Below are 20,726 nucleotides of genomic sequence, written 5' to 3' on the forward strand. Positions count from 1 at the left end.
ACTGTTGCCTACTTCAAATGGAGGTGAGGCAGGGGAAGAAAACATGTAATCTCCATGTCACCAGCTTTCTAATGCAGATATTTACAGAGAATTCATCTGTTTTCAGATGTAGAAGAATCAACGTTTTGCTGAAGTTTAAAAAGGCAGTAATTTCAGGGGTCATAAAGCATTTAAATATTAGTAAATCAAATGAGCAAAATTTTGTGCCATTAAAATTGGATAGTAGTTGTCTTTTAAACTTAGCAATTAGTCAAACTGAGGAGAAGTGGAATAGGTTCTTTATAAAAGTTGGAGTTTTTTTTTTTTTTTTTTTAAGTATAATGCAGCGTTGGGAAGCTCTGCAGACCTCTAAATGTGATGGTGTCTTTTCTGGGTGAGACTGAAAATGCAGTTCTCTGTATTCAGTTTCTCAGTTCTTCCACATTGAAAATGATGAACTTTTTACTGATCAGCAGTCGCAACTTGGACAGACTTGTATAAAGTATTACTGTTTGTTAATCCTTTATTTTTCCTTTGAGGGGTTCTAAAGAAGATAAGTCGTGAGAGACATGGGAGTATTTTTATTTAATAAAAAAAAAAAGAGGAAAAAAAGGATTGTCATGCGTGTTTTCTCAGCGCACTTATGCTTCAAATCATCTAGAGCCAGCAGTGTTTTATTTCCTTGTATCTGGCTCCCCTGTGAGATGGATGCCTTCAGAGCTTGTTGGAAGTATTGTTTTCTGCAATTGCCATTATCTCTTGTTTTTGTGGGGGTTTTTTGTGGTGTTTTTTTTTTTTTTAACTGCACAGGTACTCAGTATACAACCAGTTTCTTTGCTTGGTGTTAATGTAGTGGGAGTTTGGAAGTAGTCCTTCCCAGATGGAAACAGAGGAGGCACTCTCATATTGACTCCTCTTCTGGTAGGTCTGCCGTGTTTGCGGTACCCTCAGGATTTAGAAGGCCTTTACTTAAAGAAGAGCAACACATAAAATGAAGGTGTTAAAAGTAATTTCTGTGTTTATGCAGATTGTTTTATCTGGAGTTGTGTACTGTAACTTGACTACACCTCCAACTTCTGTAGCTGTGACACAGAAGTGTGTTTCTGGGGGAATGCTCCAACAAAATGTAAGTTAGTGACTTTAGTAAATTAGACATGAACTGCAAATGAAAGCTGACAAGAGTTTTATTTTCTTGTTTTCTCGAGTATTTCATCTGCCTCTTTGATTAGAGCACCAAAAAAGCATACCTGCATGAGCTGCTTTGTTGTCTTACTGCATCCCATGTGTAACGTCTTGACTTTTGTGAGATGTTTTTTGTTATACTTCATAGTTGTGTCCTGAGTTGTATATATATTTTTTTCCACTCCTGAGCATTAAACACATGGATTAGATTTGAAATTGTGATAATTTTGTTTTTATGTGATAGATTTTTTTCAGCCTATCAAGCAGTGAAGGGTGATAATGTACAGGAAGGCACAACAGGCATGAAGCAGTCACTCAGCCTGTGAGTGTCTATCTGATGTTGTTTGTGCAGCTTCTGAAAAGCCTAGCTGCAGTCTGACGTTTTAACTAATATCTTAAACAAATAAACATTTATTTAAGTTCCTTAGTACTTCGGGCACTTGTTTTCTTGCTGAGTGTCATGCCAACTAGGGATTAACTTTTGCTTTGGAAAAAAAAAAAAAAAAAAGCCAGCAACCCTAATTCACATCAAATGGGTCATTTTAATCAGTCACCAGTTGTTTTCTTTTAATTCCTTCTGACAATATCAGATAGATTCCTTGATCTTTTGTAGTAGTTGTCCTAGTTGCTCTGTTTCTTTCATTTTGTAAAGCTTTTTCTTTTGCCTGTTGAGTCTGAATATTAATTGATTTTCCTAGAAAGCGCTTGACTGTGTGTCCTGACAAAATAACCAGTTTCAACATCAAATGCAGTTAAGGAAGTCCTCGCGCTGACGTTGTGTGATGTCAGCTTTGTACAGGCCAGAGTTGACATTTGGAATTATAGATCTCCATTGCATATTTTCTGGCAGTCCTCTGTAGGACTGACTAATGACATGCCTTTGAAATCTTTCTGACTGTTCTTAGCTGCTATAGGATGTCTGTTGTAACTGACAGAAGTCATAAATAAGTGAAGTTATGAAATAAACAATGTTACACATCTTGCTTTTACAGTTTCAAAAGCATAAAAGTAAAGTTGGGCTGAAAGGATTAAAACTTGGTGAATAATTCAGTTTTAAGTAAGTTGTGAAATCTGAGAATGCTTAGCAAAGTTGATTTCAGTTGCTCCTCAACTTTCTTACATGTTAAACGTAGGAGGTTTTGGTATTTTTTTCCAATTTGCTTTCTGTCTTCTCCAGCAAACTCTTAACTCCCAGTCAGAGAATGAGCACTGGAACAGAGCTTCATTTTAATTAACAATTTTGCATGCAGAAAAGCCACTATCAGCTTGAGGGTCTGCAGTGTGTTGCTGGAGTGTGGACTATCAGGTGAGCTTTGTGCTGCACCTGGAACTTGTGTGACCTGTGGTAGAGACAGTGGGGAATTCCTTGTCTGGGGGCCAGTGACTTCAACTGGGAGCAGCTTCTGCACTTCAAGTGCAGAATTGGTGTTGCTGAATTAACAGGCTTGGACTTTAATTGTGCAGAGCCTTGAGTGCTTTTGTCAGTATGAAACTAAATAATTGAGATTCTGCTTCAAAATATGAGTACTTGGCCATATTTTCCTTTTTGGAATTTTTCTTCCATCCTTTCCAATCACAGTGCTAGCTACAGAAACCAAAAGTCTGCTGTTTGAAGCATTTCAACAGTGTCTGTACATTATGATGAAGTGAGGACATTGTGCATGAAATTATGAATTACATTCAAGTATTTTTACGATGCAGCTCCAAGAAGATAGCAGATTCGTGCCAGAACATTTTGCCAGATTTGCACATATACTTCTGCACACTGCAAAGCTGTGCAGATCCTGCATCTGGTTGCTTTTCCTTTATCTTTGCTGTCCCTCTCGTGTTCTTGGATAACACACATGCATGTATTTTCTTCTTAACTGTATTAACATCAGGATTTGAAAGGGCTTTTGGGAGTGAAAGCATGGCACGGGTAGCTACCAGGCAAATCCACATCATTTCTTTTCTTGGCTCAGTTGCTTTCCCGTTATTTTAGCTAGTTTTTTGTCAGTGTGCAAACTTCTCAAATTGCCAGATTGGGTTTCCTAGAGAAGTAATGTGCATATTCTTGAAAGATTACAGAATGAGCGTCTCCTGTGTTGCTAACATCTGTCCTGCTTAAGGGAATAAACACACAGTATATGCTGTCAAACAGGATCAACACTGTGAATTTGACATTGCACAGGTGTCTATAACAAGGCTGTGACTCCCTTTCCAGTCATGCTTTGGGTGGAAGAGGGCAGGTCATCACCTCTATCATACACAAGGGCAGCAATTTTCACTCTCCTTTTTTTTTTTCCCCTGTTGTTTGTAAATGAGCAGAGTCTGGTATCTGGAATGATGTGGCACCTAAACTTGTGTCTTTTGGCTTTATGCGAGAGTTTAGCTAATTTCAAAAGCTGCTATGACAAGTGACCTTTTTCTCTAGATAATATACATGAAATGTGACCGCTTTTACAGGAAAACCACAGCCCACAGTGTGGCCTACAGCTCCTGAGAAAATCTTGTTCACTGTGATTTTTATGAAATCACTACTAATGAAATAACATATTTCTAGGAATGCACACTTGCTAGCAAAGCAGTAATAGAAAGAGATTTCAAGGGGAAAAGGGAAATAATTTTTTTCCATAAGGAGACAGATATACTAAGAATACATTTTGAAGCCTTATAGTAATGTAAATACAATACAAAAATATACAAAAAAAAAAAAACAAAAACATGCTTGTCTAGCTTGAAATTTATGTATGAGATGAAACTGCTGTTTTTTCCTAAACCACTAAAAGCTACGTTTCTGAACTAGTAAGTATGTAGTCAGAGTAAATAAGCTGTTCAGTCACCTCATGAAACAGAACCGTAGTGGTTGGTCAAATGGGAAAGTAAATTGTATTCTGATGCTTTCTAAGTTACAGAATTCTCAGTATAAGGGCATGAATCTCTACGTAATGAAAATTTTTTGAGAATTGCTTTATGGACATGTTTCTACATGCTTTCTTTCCTTAAGAGTGTCAGGATTAGTCACTGAGTTTTTCAGTAACAGCTGATTGAAGGCTTTTTGGATAACTACTTGTGCATAAATACAGGGAGAAGAGTTTTAAAGGTTGAAGAAGGTGAATTATTTTTGTGTCCTCTTTCCCAGCATCAACAGAAAGAGAGTTGGGAAATGCTTGTACTTGAGGGTAAGTCATGAGATTCAGAGTCTGGCAGCAAAGCAAGTTTGCAGGGACCGGATCTGTAGGCAGCTCTGGTCTGTGAATCTATTTTTTACTAGGCAGGTACTTTGCTAAGGGACATGGTTTAGTGGGAGAATATTGGTGGTAGGTGGATGATCTTAGAGGTCTTTTCTGACCTTGGTAATTCTGCGATGCATGATTCAGCACTTATGGGTGCACTTGCTTCCTTCATGAGATGCAGAAAGATATTGCTCTCTGTGTTGGCATAAGAAAATCCCAAGCTCAGGCTTTCTGGAGGAGCACTGATGCATATGATAGGGGTCTGCCCGCTGGTGAGTTAGGTACGCCCACATACCAAGCAGTCTTACAGCTTTTCAGTGTGGCACTGAGTACAGAATGCATTAGCTGCACAGAGGAGTTCAGCTGCGTGTTGTCTTCCTCTTCCCAATGAGTCTTAAATAAAGGAGTTTCAAAATCTGACTGCATGCCCTTCAAAATAAATACCTATCTTTGTCCACAAACAAGGGCATAAACCTTAAAATATTTAATGCAGACATCTGAAATGACTGCTGGAAAGAAAAAAGTTCACTGGAAGATTTAGAGCAGTTAAGAGAAAGCTGATTTGAAGTTTACATTTTAAGGCTGAAAGAAATGTATCTGTAGACCAAGAGAAATGCCTATTACAGCAGGCGAAAAAAATCCTGAGCTGGTTTCCCTTATTTCTAGATCATTCTGCCTCTTTACTTTTCCTTTTCCCTTCCTCTTTTCTGTTGTACCATCTTCACAGAAACAAACACTTAATGTTCCTGTCAAAGACTTCTTATAGATTCCAGAGGCTCTAATACGTTTTCAAATACACTTTTCATATAACTGGTATCACTTTTTCATTGTCTCTTATTTTTTGAATCGTGATTGAATAATATATTGTTACAATTATTTGTTTTCCTTTGTTTTTCAGACCTTCTTGTACTATAGCTTATCTTCTTCCGCTAAAGGTAAAAATAGTGTGGTATGGTATTACTACAAGGCAGATGTTTAGACAATGTTTTGACAGCTTCATAGCTCCTGGATGGCAGTATATTCCTATCAGTTGTACTTTTGGAGGCTAACATCCAGCGTGTTCCTTACTGAGCCTTTTAGCTTACTGTTTCTAAACACGTTTCAGGTTCAGAAAAAAAGACTGTTGGATGAAAACTAAGCTGGCTTGCAGATAGTGTGATAAATCTTGGAATCATAGAGTGGTTGAGATCCCATCATGATGGGATCCCCTACTTCCAGCCTGCTGCCATGGGCAGCGTGGCCACCCACCAGATCAAGCTGCATAGGGCTCTGCCCAACCTGGCCTTGAACGCCTCCAGGAATGGGGCATCCAGAATGTCTTTAAGCAGCCTGTTCCAGCACCTCACCACCCTCAGAATACAGTTTTCCCCTAACATTTAACCCAGATCTCTATAAGTTCATTTCCCCCGTGCTGTCATTATTAGACTGTCACTCTCATGGTTGTAGACTTTCTTTAAGTATGGGAGAGCTGCTGTGAGGTCACCCTGAATGAAAACTTCTTTTCTCCAAGCTAAGCAATCCCAAGTCCCTCACTGTTTTTTCATAGAAGTACTCCAGCCCTGTGAGCATCTCTGCAGCCCTGCAGGAATAGCCAGTTCTTGGTATTGAAGTTGGTACTATTTATTTCCAAATACACTTGTGTTTCAGACACTGTACAGACAGAAACATTTAATGCTAAACATTTTCAGAACTGCTTTGCTGCCACGGCTGTGGCCAGGGGAGATTTCCTGCTAAAATGCACTGACTTTGCAAAAGTCCTGTAGCCAGGCAAACTGATTTAGTCTGGTACAGATATGTCTGATGGAGAGTGGTATAACGAAGAACCAAAGTGCGTGCAACAAATATGGGATGGCTGAAGCAGCAAGGGAAATTAACACCAAGAGAGGAGCAGTAAACTGTTATGAACTGAAGTTAAGCCAGTAGTCTTTCTGGTGCAGCTGAGAATGGTTAGCATGCAGGCAGCAGTGCTCTACGAGAAGTATTACGATACATGACAAAGTGTTTTCTTCTCAACCTAGTATCAGAGAAGTCATTTTGAAGAGCTCTTAAATTCCCACATAGTGTAATTTGATTTGATTATTATTATTATTTTTTTTATTTTAAAATTCATGTTACTGTTTCAACTGCAGTTATGCTCTCCTATGGCCTGGAGCGAATCAGGACGACCTTGGAGCCACCCTTGACTTTAAGACAGAGGTGTGTCATGTTTATCTAGTACACTTATTTTTAATGCTTCTTGGAGAGAAAACCCAGACACATTTAACTGAGGGAATGTCATTTAGCATATCTGTGCTGTAATAAGGCGTTGGGTTGTAAATGAAGGTGCATCCTCATTCATTCTAAGCCTAAACCCTTGTTTCCCTCCCTTAAAAAAACAAACAAACAAACAAAAAAAAGGAAGTAAACAAACTTGTGTGTTTTTGTTAATGTGACTATCTTCAAGATCGTCAGAATTCTTGCAGGCTACAGAGGCTGCTGGCTCTCTATGCCATCATATTTTCAGATAATTGAAAAAAAAAAATAAATCAATGTTCAGTTTTTCCTGCAGTTTTGAAGCACTTTGATAATATGCTTTCAGCAAATAGCTTTTTTAACTGACGTAAAAAAAAAATTGTAGGCTAGACAAAAGTTAGTCTGCGAAAATACAAAAACACACAAAAACTGCAAAACTTTGCAGCACGGAAACAAAATACTGTTACTGTAGTATATGCCTTTAAATAAAAAAATAAGCATTTCACATTTATGTGGGAAGGAAATGCGTTAAATTTATAGAACCATAGAATGGCCAGGGTTGGTAGGGACCTCAGGGATCATGAAGCTCCAACCCACTGCCACATGCAGGGCCACCAACCTCCCCATTTAATACCAGCCCAGGCTGCCCAGGGCCCCATCCAACCTGGCCTTGAACACCTCCAGGGATGGACGGGGCATCACAGCCTCTCTGGGCAGCTGTTTCACCACTCTCATAGTAAAGAACTTGCTCCTAACATCCAACCTAAATCTTCCCTCCTTCAACTTGAAACCGTTTCCCCTTGTCCTGCCTGTGTGAAGAGTTGAGTATATGAATTCTGTCCCAAAAGGGAGGGAAGAGTTTGAATGCTATGGAATCTGCAGGCTGGTATGGCTAATGGAAGCAATACACAGTACTGTGCTGATCTACCAACAGGTCTAATGCAGGTGCAGGAATAATCTTTTGCCTTTGTATGTGTACAAACAATTTTAATGCATTTGTATTTCCTCACAGCCTGAGAAAATTAAGTAATCTTTTGGCTTTTTGGAAATAAAAGTTGATAAAAGGTTTGTAATTGTATGGTCTCCCTCTTTCTCTGTGATAGGCATTTAATTCTTATTCTTGCATTAAAATACTCTTTGTAAGTTTTCTTAAAATATTTCTGACATCTTTACTGAGTGTCAAGTACTGGGTTTGGAATTTGTCAAGGGGAAAGTCGTTGCCTAGAGAAACATGATGCACTTTGTTCCACAAAATTGCTTTCATGTTTAATTGACTTAAACTATTTTAGAAATTACTGATTGATTTTTTCTGATTGTTACTAACAGAAGTGCTGCATTTTTGCACAAACACTGCTTATGAACATTATTATTTAAGGTCAGGCCTTGCTGTCATTAAACAATGAAGCAAGGAGGAAATGGTGCTTTTGGGAGCTGTGGGGAGCTGATCCAACTGCTGAAATAATGCATCTGAGAGGTGGAAAGCGGTTGGGTTTCTGTGTACCCCCGAGTCTGGTATGAGGAGCCAGCTGTGTAGTGCTCTGAAGGTGGGATATCAAATAATGGAGAAAGTGGTGGCTGATTATCATCCCATCTGTCTTCACCCCTCCCACTCCACCCAGGAAGAGGTATTGTGTACAGAAAACCATTAGCAGAGCGTATAAGCTAGAATATAGTAACAAACTAGCAGAAAGGTGAGATGGCCAAAAGGATTTTTTTTTTCCCTGATTGTAACAAAATCCCTGTCTATTCATTTAACTTACAAGTTGTGTGATGTGTGAGCAATAATAAAATGTTTTGCTTTTTTGTTTGTTTGTTTGTTTTGCTTTGTTACTCTGGCTGCTGTCTCTGTGGACCATAGGAATCAGTTTGGAAAGGAGCAGGAAAAACTTAACCAGAAAAGTGAGCATGAGAAGGGTGAAAACTGGCCTTTGGAACAGGCTCTGCTGATACAGAGCACAGCACAGCGTGGGGTTGAATTTCTTTGGCTTTTCTTGTTATAATTCTTATCAGAATGTTTGAGATTACTTTATCCTGAAGTTACTGATACAGGCTCTATACCTTAATACTGCGTAACTGTGATATATTTAGATGAAAAAAGTCCAGAACATTTATGTCACTTGTCGGGTGTCGGGTGTCCTTTGAAGCCAGCACAAAAGCATTAAACTGATTGTAGAGGTAAGCAGATATGATAAAAACATTAAAAAGAAAACAAAACACCTCCAACCACCCAAAAAAAAAAAAAAAAAAAAGAAAATAACTCTCAAATCCTTTTTTCTTCTAGCTGTTAAGAAATGTATTTATTCTTCATTTAGATTCATAGAAACCCCAAACATTTAATTTTCATCTGATTTAGGTCGCTTGAGCAAGGAGGATGGACCTTTAGGAGATGGCCTTTAGGGGTCCCTTCTAACCTTAACCATTTTGTCATTCTGCAGTAGGTGGCAGAAAGACTGCAGAATAGAATTCACTGCTCCTTCAATTCTGCCAGTATAATGTTCATGAAGTGACAGAGCAAACCAGAATAAGAAAATGAAGTAAATCCATTGTACATGAAGATTTACCAGAAATTGTGATTGCTTCAGTTTCGAGTGGAGGGAGCCCAATAAAAAATGCACTTACCTGCATACCGCAGTGCACTTCCTTCTGTACTTGCAAATTGGAATGCTGTGATGCACTAAAGAAAGTACAGCTTTAAGCTCTGTCCTTTTCTTAACTGTTGTTAACTTCTTGACTTCCCTTTCATAATCACCGGACTCGTGCTTTCCAAAAGGAATGTCCTGTCCCAGATCTTGCAGTCAATTTAAGGCTAGCATTTTGGTTCACAGCTGTACATGAATGCATTCCCTCATTTAAGAAGGGCTTGTGGTTGTCATGCAAAGACCAGGAAGATTGTTGGTGAGGTCTAAAACATACACTGTTTGTTGGAAGGAACGATTAATATGGAATTTATTTAGGTTGATAAATTTGCTTTTCTCATTATTAAACCAGTGAGATGAGGGGAATTATGTATTTCAAGAATTTGTAATTTAAAAACCAGGAAATTGCTGAACTTTTTTTTTTAATCAGTCTTGTTTGTACATGTTTGTCTGAAGTGAATTTGATTAGATTCTTCTTGGGTTATTAGTTGTGTCGCTCATATACTCAGTCTTTAAATAATATAATCTCTACCCCAAACAGTTCAGAGTCAGGAAGAGTTCTTGTATGAAGTATGCTCTTAAAGCTGGTGAGCTTATCTCTTGGTTCTGTAGCTGTTTTTAAAATCTTTTTAGTTGTTGTCTGGTCATGAGGTGAAGAATACAGTACAAAGAGTTTGATTCGTAAGTGATGTATGTAAAACCAAAATTTACCAGGTATAACAAAAGAGTAAAAAATTGAGAGGGGGAAAAATAGGATAGGGAGGAGAAATTGTAAACATTGCAGAAATATCAATATGGAACAAATTTAGAGTAAATATTATACATATTAGTAATGAATAAGATAAAATTGTCAAAATAGTTTTGATTAAAGGATCAAGAGTGACAGGGAATGCATGGAACTGACTGGGACAGGAAATGAAAGGCTGAGGAGCATAACCTGACTTGAGCTGCAGGAATTAGCTTACCACTTTGTTTTCTCAACTAGTAATTTATGGGAATCAAGCTAAGGAAATGATAACAATAAAAGATGTTGCTTATGATGTATAGGAAGAGGATACAAGAAAGTTGCAAAAAGATAAAAAGTAACACAAGCACAGCTGAAACACAGAGATTCTGGTGGGAGATGGGACTTACTGTTATCAAAAGGACTTTGGCACATGCAACTAACATTTTAAATTAGGTTTTCAAGTCGCAGGGAAGAAAACCAAAAACATCACTGAAAATGGTTAAGTTAAATTTGGAAGGAACAGCTTTTGTGGTTCTGTGGTTGGAATGTTTAAAAAAAAGATGTGAGTTTTCATAGGGAGCTGCTGTTAAATAAGATATTAGAAGCAGATGCGTTCTGGGAAGCTGTTAGGGCTTGAACAAGGGTTGGAGATGGTTGGGCCAGATAACCTGGGTCCCATTTTAGCCCTTTCTGAAAAACAGAATTCTGAGGCGGTTTGTTAAATTTTCCATTTTGGTTAATGTGTTAAATTGTTCGACAGAACTTTCATTAGGAATGCTACTTACCTGGAGTTGTACAGAAGTGCTGTAGGATTGCAGGTCGGACTTTGAGTGAAATTGATTTCTGTTAAAATTATTCAGTCCCTACTGGGAAGTGGAAAAAATAATGAGTTGTTCATAGCCTGACAGACTTGGGCCCTGTGTCAGGCATTAATTAGTGCTGCTGTAGTTAGTGTAACCTGGTATAATCTTAATTACGTGAAACATGAACAGTGAGGAGCTATTTGATGAGATTGAAAGTAATAAAATAGAATAAAAGCAGTGAATGAAATAAAGAATGAAAAGTAGCACTGTGTCTGGAGTCCAAGTTTTGTGGTGTTCTTTGTTTAATACTACATGAAAATGGCACGTGTGCAAATATTTGTGATTGCAGTTGCTCTGCATAGAACTTCTAGGGCAGAAAATGTTTTTGGTCTTGGGTTCACACCTCTTGTCATTTTTATGATTATTGTCTTGGTTTATTTTAAGAGAATTAATACAGTTCTTAATCGAATTTACAAGAAAGGGATCAAGGAGGACCCTGGGAACTGCAGGCTGGTGAGTGTGACTTCTGTGCCTGGGAAGATCATGGAACAGATCATCCTGGAGGACATGCTTGATCACATGAGGAATGCGTGTGTGATCCTTATCTCCAAATTGTAGGGATGTGGATTTGATGGGTGGGCCACTTGATGGATAAGGAATTGATTGAAAGGCTGCAGACAGAGGGTGGTCATCAATGGCTCTGTGTCGAGTAACAAGCGGTGTCCCCAGGGGTCTGTCTTGGAACCGGTGCTCCTTAACATCGATGACATCAATCGAATGCACCCTCAGCAATTTGCTGATGACACCAAGCTGAGCGGTGCAGTTGACACGGTGGAAAGAAGGGATGCCATTCAGAGGGACCTCGACAGGCTGGAAAGGTGGGCCCGGGTGAACCTAATGAGATTCAACACAGCACAGTGCAGAGTTTTGCACTTGAGCCGGAGGAATCCCAGGCATCCGTACAGACTGGAAGGAGCGGTGCTTGAGAGCAGCCCTGCAGAGAAGGACCTGGGGGTCCTGATGGATGAAAAGCTTAATATGAGCCAGCAGCATGCTCTTGCTGCTCAGAAAGCAAGTGGTATCCTGGGGTCCATCAAAAGAGGGGTGGCCAGCAGGGACAGGGAGGTGATTGTCCCCTACTTTGCTCTTGTGAGGCCCCATCTGGAATACTGTGTCCAGGTCTGGAGCCCGGAGGGGGTTCAGAGGAGAGCCAGGAAGATGAGGAGGGGACTGGAGCACTACTTCCCCTATGAAGACAGGCTGAGGAGCTGGGCTTGTTCAGCCTGGGGAAAAGAAGGCTGCGGGGTGACCTCATTGCAGCCTAAAGGGAGCCTACAAACAAAAGGGGAATCGACTCTTTGAAAGGGTTGATAACTGCAGGGAAAGGGGAAATGGTTTGAAGTTGAGGGAGGGAAGATTGAGGTTGGGTGTCAAGGCGTTCTTTACAGTGAGAGCAGTGAGGTGCTGGAAGAGCTGCCCAGAGAGGCTGTGATGCCCCGTCCATCCCTGGAGGTGTTCAAGGCCAGGTTGGATGGGGTCCTGGGCAGCCTGGGCTGGTATTAAATGGGGAGGTTGGTGGCCCTGCCTGTGGCAGCGGGTTGGAGCTTCATGATCCTTGAGGTCCCTTCCAACCCGGGCTGTTCTGTGATTCTGTGATTCATTTTCTTTTGTAAGCAGAGTGCTATTTAAAAGCAAATCTTTTTTCCTTTGAATCTATAATCTGTCTTTACATTCTACAATTTAATATGTCATCAGTCAGACATGGAGATTATATCTTAAAATCAATTAGCAGCGCAAAAATGATTAAGAGTAACATTTTACATGTAGTCTTCAACTTCCTGCAAACTGTTTCTAAAATCTGCGTTGCTCTGCATTCAGAAAATATATTACCATGATAGGTAACTTACACGAGTAATTTTCCTAAGAAGGTGTGAAAGTCATGATTTTTTAAAAACTTGTTGCTTTGTGTCAAATGGTGACTGAGAACGAAGAGGCTGGGCTGCCTGCTAGAAGAGGTTTAACAGTGTACAGGCTGCAGTCTTGTGCATGGTTGTTTTTGATACCAACAGCAGTATGAAGATTTGTAAAACCAGACTGCACAAGCCAACTGCTAGACAGAATTCACATCTAGATTTCATAAGGTGGAAGGAACAAAAAGATTATAAAATGTGGTGCTGATAAATGTAGTAAGTTTAAAAGGCTTGTAAAAAGCTTGTTTTAAAATACAGCTTTGGTATTAATTATTTTTAGGCTAAGTCTGGAAACAGGGTTTTGCTGGGATGCTTTTTCTTATTTTACTAGTGGTGCTCTCCCAGTGCAAGTTGCTGCTTGGTTTCACATAAAACTGTGTCCTAGCTTGCAGTGTGCACTCCTGGTAAAATATGTTGTGGTTATTGTAGAGCATAGCAGGAATAATAGCACAGTTGATTTCCCTAATTTCATATAAGAATTATGATTTATTTAAAAGAAAATATCGTGCTGTGGAACATCGTACCAGTTGCTTCTAACATGTGCCTCTGACCCTCTGAGATCCTGTCTATTTTATTGATCCACTTCTTAAATTAGACTTCTGAAAGGTATTGGAAATACAAAATTAACCCTTTGTTTGTTGAAATGCAGTCTTTGCAGTGAAGCAGGGATCTGGACATCGTTTTTATCTCTAACAGTGCTCTCAAAGGCAAGACAGGTTTTCTAGGTCTAACCTATTCAGTAGCAGGCAACTGTGAGTTAGTGGTAGAATTATGTTTTTAATAGAATGCTTTTTTGAATAAAGCGTGGAATTCTCATGTTCTGTTTTTAGTATGAAATTTCTATTACTAAATTGCTTTACAACAAAAGAGAAATATTTGAATTCTTTAACCTGAACCAGACTCGTGTGTGTAGAAGTAGAACATTAGCCTTAGGTTCTGCAGCAGTTTGATGGTGAATTCAGGAACACAGTCCAAGCACTGTCTACCAGGCTGCAGCAGTTCTTAATTCTGGCTCTTCTCAGCAGAGGGGAGCAAGGGTATTTATATGTGTTATATACATTGAAATCTGAACTATTTAATACTATCAGATACTCACTCTGAAATAGAAAAGAAGTACGTCTGAGACACTGTCAAGAGCTCAAAGGAAGAGACCCAGGCATTCTTTTATTCTCCTCTAGTTTTGTGCTGTAACCACTCTGCACGTCTGAACTGCATTATTGCAGCTTACGTCTTTGTGTTTTATTTGGCAAAACAAACGCAGTGCTCGCAGCACACTGGTAGGTGAGTGTGTTTTGACAATTACGGTAGTAATGGCACAGTTAGAAAGAGAAACTTCAGATTTGCATCTCAGGGCGGCTGTATTATGTAAAAACAGGTTGTATAGAAAAGTGAAGGAAGAGGTCGATAAAGGATTGAACTGTCCTAGTATTGAAATTACCACGATGCATTCCTTTCCCAGTTTTGTACTACCCATTGGTGGCTGCAGCAGCACAACAAACATACGGGCTTTGTTTGAGCTTCGTGTGGTGTAGAGGTTCTGGTGCCTTCTGACATAAATGAGCAAATGGGCATAATTTTTAGTCTGGAGTCAACCTAATGTGTAATCCTGTCTTTGTATTCCAGGCATGGTTCACTTCAGTCATTTATTTATGCTCTCATAGGGTTATCAAAGCAATAGAAAATATTTCACAAGGAGGAGGATTCCCTACGTGATGGGAATCTTTGTGCATTATTGTTCATCTTACAGTTGATTTGTTTCCATGTTTGCTAAGGCCTTGTTGCCAGATCCTGTATTTACCCGTACTCTAGGTACTCTGTTACCACCGTGATCAGTTTTCTCTGTTTCTGCTGCCAATTTCTTTCAACACGGTCATCTGAAAACATCTTACTTGCTGAAAGCAAAAGGCTTGTGTATTTTATTTACGTATGTATTTTTTTAATGATCAGGGGATTAATTAATTCCTTGTGTTCCATTGTCCCAGCACTGGCCTGATTTATTTCATCATGTCTGTGACACCCATGGCTTTGGAAAAGCCATAAAAATTTCACGTGCCCTCTGCTCTTCACCCATGTCATTTTGAAGGACTGTCCTAATCAGGCAAATGACAGGGAGCAGAAAGAAATACGCTTCATGGATAATTAAAACTGTGTTGGTTTGTTGTTTTTTTTTGTTTGTTTGTTTGTTTTTTTCCTTCTTGGTGTTATGTTTAGTTCAGAGTAATTCATTTGCATTTTGGGAAGCTAGTTTTTGTAATTCAGATTACCTGAGTAACCTGAAGTCTGTGTTTGGAACATTGGTTTTAATAATTGACATTTATATTCATTCCCAGAATACATTTTGGCCCTTTTGCAGAAATGAAACAGGGAAATAAAGCTTCTTCAGTGCAGCAGTTATTATGAGCACAGTATGAAATCCACATGTGTTTGTGGAGGCGATGTAATGGCTGTCTGTAGGAATACTGTTTCACTACCAGGAGGTAGTATTAATTGGAATAGGGGAGGTAAACCCCTGTGTCTCATGAAGTATTAGTGTTCAAAAAAAGAATACGTGCTTAAGGGAAGTTTCAAATGATGTGCGGAATGTTAGGTTGAAATTAACCATTTTTCTGAGTGAACAGCTACTTTTTAATACACTTTCACTATCAGGGAGCCAAACACCAGAAGGAAGTCGCAGCAACAGTTGCGTGTGCAGTGGAGATACCCAAATACAACTTTACTTCCCTGCAAAATCATATGCATGGTGCATCGAGTGGAATAATTGCATGCAGTACCGCCTCAAGAAAAGCAGTTCTCTCTTGTTTACCCCCTTTTTGTGTCCTCCTCAGCTTCGGTTACATAACTTGTTAAGATCTCCTGAAGTGCATTGCTGGAGGACGCCTGCAGAGACTTTCTTTCCTTAATGAAGTACTACAGCTGAACAACAGAAGCTGCACAAAAGATTTTAGCGTGACATTGTTTCAGATGTAATATTTTAGTTTTTTTCCTGGTGTTCAAGCATCTATCTTCGCACACCGTGTGTTTTTTTTAAAGAGTGGTAATGTGAAAGGTTAAGGAACAAATTTCACCTAGAACTGTGTGTTTCTGATGAACTCCCATTTTCCCATAGCAATTTCAGAAACCACACGCTGTTTTACAGGAAGAGTGACTTGAGGATATTGCCTGATCTCTCTACCTCCCATGGTAAACCTTCTGTTTGTTTTGTGAATTTAGTAGTCAGAGGTGCATGATAAAACTTGCTGTCTCTTACTTAATGACACTTCACAGCCAGTCAGGCTGCCAGACTGCTGTACAACTTTCCTTTCTACCACAGTAAGCAATGTGGGGGAACAGATCACAAGTTATTTTCTTTCCTAATCCCTTCTATTGACTGTAACACTTAAGTCTATAAATAGATAAGCACAATAAAATAAAAGGAGTAAATGGAAGATCTTCACAGCTCCAAATGGTCTAAAGAGAAGAAGCAGCTGTGGGAAAAGTTCAGGAAGAACCAAGTCAAGAAAATGGAGTTTTCAGATGAGTGAAGCATGAATTACAGAGTTGGGAGAACATGTTGAGCTGCATTTATCATAGTAAGTTTTATTGGAAATATCCTCCAGAAAATAATATATATATAAATATATATGTATAATTTATATATGTATAAAATCACACCAGAGGAGCAAACTGAAACCAAATGTTTCAGCTTTCTCTAGTGGCACTAGTGAACAGAGTATTTAGAATAACGTGTGCTGTTCTGTACAGAACAGTACTGAATCAAAGTCCTTTAATAAGTCCTTTAATAAGCACAAGTAGTTTTGCTCACAAACCGAAATGACCTACAGTATCAGTTGTTTTCTTCTGATTATGGAGTTTTTTGTTTCCCCTATGTGTTTTTAGTTTTTGAGTATAGAAATTCTCTTTCAAATATGAAATATCCTGCTCCCTGAAGAATAGCCAAACATTGAGGACTATTGTAATACTTACTTCTGTCACCTCTTACTTCCAAAAACTTTTACAAAAAAACCCTATCATTGTTATCAGAGAATCCAGGAATGTGCCCTGATTTGAGGTTTGTGCACAGATGCTATATACCTCACCACGAGAGCAGTATATGACTCAGTGTTGGAGGAGCAAAAGCAGATGTACTCTTGGAGGAGATAATTGCAACAGATGTGTAAAGTGTTCATAGTGCTGCAGGCTTCAGTATTTTTAATGTGAAATTTTCAATTTGATTTTTTCTCCCAGGGTTTCAGGTGAGAATCTGAGTTTTCATTTCTTTCAAAGAGGAGTGAGCTCTCTGTGAACTGGGACCTAAGTCCCTGTTCCCGTTGTCCAGAAGGACAACCTTCACCATGGTTACCAGATGGAAATAGAACCTGCACGCTTGTTTGCAGTGTGTCTTTTGAGGGCAGATAAACCCACGTTGCTCTTCTTAGATTACCCATAGAAATCCAGCAGGATTAATTTTCTGCTGGAAAAAAGTGAACCTTTTCTTGAATGTAGAAAATGGTTGGTAAAATAAAAATATGGAATTTCAGTCATTCTGACTTCTAAAAATTGAGATTTCAGTTTTGAGATTCTAGCTGCGTGTTATTGCTGATTTGCTTCAAATAAGAAAAAAGAGCATTAGAATGCATTTATAAAGTGTATTAAAAAATATATGAAGATTTGAGCATCGTGACACCCTGAAGGAGACTACTTAAACCTAGCTGGATGGTATTTACATGTTGTCCAGTCCAGTGTTGTTTTATGTAGCTGTCTGTTTTACTTTCATTTCCAATCCAAAATGGTCATAAGACTTTTAAGTGTAAGCAATCAGTGCATGAGTAGCTATTCCACTGGCAAATATCTTCATTGTAATGTGTCAAAATGATACTGGAAAAATAACTCCCTGGCCCTCTTACACCATGACTGAAAAATACAGTATTAGTACTTTTAGACGAGTGAGAGTAAGCTATGTGTTAGATGTAAGGGACTAAGATACTACAAGTTTGAGCTGCCCACTGAAAGTAACAAGAAGGCTGCTCTGAAAGCATTGCTTCCTATTTTATTATGTTGGCTGACGACATCAGGGGCGGATGTTGGTGATATGGCAGCAGAGGCTGAACTTTCACATCAGTGTTCTGTTCCCCGTTGTTGCTGTGTGACAGATGGCAGCAAAGGGGCAGTCTGACAGAATGGTGTCTGCCATGGATGTGCAGATGAAGCAGTGGTGTGTCATGGAATTGCTCCGTGTGGAAAAAAATGACACCCATGGACTTTCGTTGATGCTTGCTGAACATTTATGGAGACCAGCTAGTGGATGTGTGAGCACAGCGCGGCGATGGGTGCCGTGTTCCAGCAGTGGTGAATGCGATGTGAAAGACAAGACGCACTGGATGGCTGCGCAGATTCTTATGACTTTCACATGCAAGCTCTTGTTCATCCCTGACAAAAGTGAACAGCTAATGGTGATGACTGTGTTGAAAAATAGTGTTTCGTAGCTGAGAATTTGCCCTATCAAGTGGTGTTATTGTGCTCTTTTTGTAGTTTCCATGGAAACAAGTAGGAGGTATTACTTTTGGAGTGACCCACGTACATGTAAAGAAAACTGCATTTAAAATCCATTCATCTTAGTGCAGCTTCTTTGCAGTTTTGGGAGCAGTTTTGTTCTGAAGAACTCGTATTCACGCTTGCACGTTTGGGAAGCAGATAATGCTTTTCCATATTCTGAATGCCTGCTTCAGACGTTTCTTCCTTGTTTGAGCCACTGCTTTCCCTGTCCTACAGGTGGTAAAGTGTTAGAAAATTAACTTTATCATCCAGCACCACTAGAAACATGAAAGAGACAACAGTGCATTTAAAATGCTCCTGTTCAAAATATTTTCAGCACAATTAAAAGTCAGTTTCTAATCAAAGTATAACAGAAAGTTAAACTAACTCCTGAAAAAAGCAGTGCATGAAGCAGAGCTGCCTTCAGTCAGGTTTATCAGCACACCTAATCTTCTTATCTCGGTGTGCACCTTTTGCGAATGCATACATTTGTTTCATACTTACTTCTTCCAATTACTTTAGCAATTTTCTAAATGCCCCTAAGCATTGGTTTCTGTATGAAAAAAATTACTCTTCTACAGTGTGCGCAGCTCAAGTACAGTTATAGGTTCATTAACTGTTTTCTAGTTTAGCATGTTCTACAGTATTTCAACTTAATTAGTTTCAGAACTCTGTTTAAAAGAATGCAGCTATATTTTGTATCCATTGAAGTTTTCTTGCTTTAAAGTTTTCAGAGTATGTAAGAAAGAAAACTTCATAAAGTTTTGCACCAAGAGTAATATGATAAAAACATTTACATGAGCTCAGTAATGGAAGAAGAAAGTGCAGTTTTGCAGGCTGTTCCTTGTGTATTTCGTAAGATTGCATCTTTGACTTCCACGGTACTCTTGACAGCAATGAATAAAATATTTCTCTCAAATATAGCAAGAAAATACAGTGTTCAGCACAACGCTGATTGTAACTTTGGTTTTCTAATATTGTTATTCTGGATTTTATTCTAGGCTAGCTTCCTGTCAGATCTCTTTTTGTTGGAATTTAACGTTACACACAACATCTTTTTAAATAGGAAACGTCACTGAATATAACTGTTCAGTATTTGTATTGTGCTCTTGTACTGAGCTACTTGTTAGCAACCAGCTGTCATCTCTATCAAGACTTGTGTAGGATTACTGGAGTCTGGATAGTGTTTGCAACACGCCATTGCATTGTTCTGTTCACCATTGTTCTTTGCATCTCCTTATATAATATAGCAATATAAATATATACATATATATTCTATATTGTTCTATTGTTCTGTTCACCATTGCACCACAGCATTGTTCCACGCTATCTTGGAAGCACTGTCTAAGTCTTTACACCAGAGGGCTGATGTTTTAGGATGTACCATGCTGTCCAGCCCACTGCCTCACACAGTGAGGTGACTTTTTTGATGCTTCTTTGGTTTGGATGATGCTCTGGAGGGTTCTTCTGTGCTGTCATTGTGTGTGCTTTTAGACTGTGCTCTTTGCTGCAGCATTCCTGCTCGTGGGATGAGTTTTCTTCTTATTTTTTTCCATCCCAAAGAGGAGGAGTGCAAAGAAGACTAGTGTTAATAAATGTTTTGGTTCAAGCTAAATACTGAACTGTGACCTTTGCAGTACTTGAGACTTGTGCTTAATCATGGATAGCCATGTTTGTGTCACAGAGAACCGAGCGTGTGGTATGCTAGGGTTATTAAAAAGCAAGATAGAATACTGGGAGAACATGGCACGTTGCTGTGCACTCCTTCTCCTTGTAGCAGACTGTCATTTTACTTCCACCTTAGCCTTTTCTGAGAGTAATTTCTTAAGCTGAGTACTGAAATAGTGTATGTATGAGGTGCTGCAGGATCAGGGACTATGAAAAGGCAGGAACCTTGCAGCGGAGATGCGCGCTGCAGACAATTTATCACAGCTTCTTGATGGCCTGCTTCAAATCTGGGTTCAGGGCATGACAAATGACTTAAGAAAAGAAAACCTGTGATTGACAGTCTGTCAGAGTGGTGTTGGTTGTAGTGGTCATCTCAGGGAGTGGGTCTAAGACTATGCGTAACATCCCTGCTAATCGCTGTTGGGTATTAGTGACTTCAGACAATGTTAATGCTTACTGTGATCAGATAAAGCTGTCCTGTAATTGTGTTACTGAAGCCTCAAGTTATTGAGAAATTGAGGCAAATGGAGCATGCTATCAGATGGTAGAGCTCACTCCTGGCGCTCTGCAGATCCGTGCTTTGATTTTACTGACTGTAAGTGCCAACTTTGGTTTCTACAGCATAGGAGGCCCAGATAACATGAGTTTTTAACCTTCTGGTTGTTCTTCTGTAAATTCTAATTAAAGGAAAATGTGTTTTCCTGTAGCAATGCCTTTATGATTTCTGTCATTGGACACAAGTGCTTCATATTTTCTTAGAATTTAAGAGTTGGACAAAGGACTATGACACTTTCAATGTCACT

At 39.2% G+C, this 20,726-nt stretch overlaps 1 protein-coding gene across 3 annotated transcripts in view; it reads left to right on the forward strand.

Annotated features, from left to right (window-relative positions):
* Positions 1 to 20,726, forward strand: part of COMMD10 (COMM domain containing 10) — a 100,668-nt gene that overhangs the window by 24,887 nt on the left and 55,055 nt on the right. The window contains exon 6 of one of the 3 annotated variants that reach the window (XM_052701366.1): positions 6,506 to 6,943. The exons of the other annotated variants lie outside the window; for them this stretch is intronic. Within the exon in view, the coding sequence (XP_052557326.1) occupies positions 6,506 to 6,559 (54 nt within the window). The 3' untranslated portion in view covers positions 6,560 to 6,943. Of the gene's footprint in view, positions 1 to 6,505; positions 6,944 to 20,726 lie in introns of those variants that run through there. 3 annotated transcript variants of the gene reach the window in all.

The sequence above is a fragment of the Tympanuchus pallidicinctus genome, unplaced genomic scaffold (assembly GCF_026119805.1).
Source record: "Tympanuchus pallidicinctus isolate F22 unplaced genomic scaffold, pur_lepc_1.0 scaffold4, whole genome shotgun sequence".
In the NCBI taxonomy this organism is placed as follows: Eukaryota; Metazoa; Chordata; class Aves; order Galliformes; family Phasianidae; genus Tympanuchus; species Tympanuchus pallidicinctus.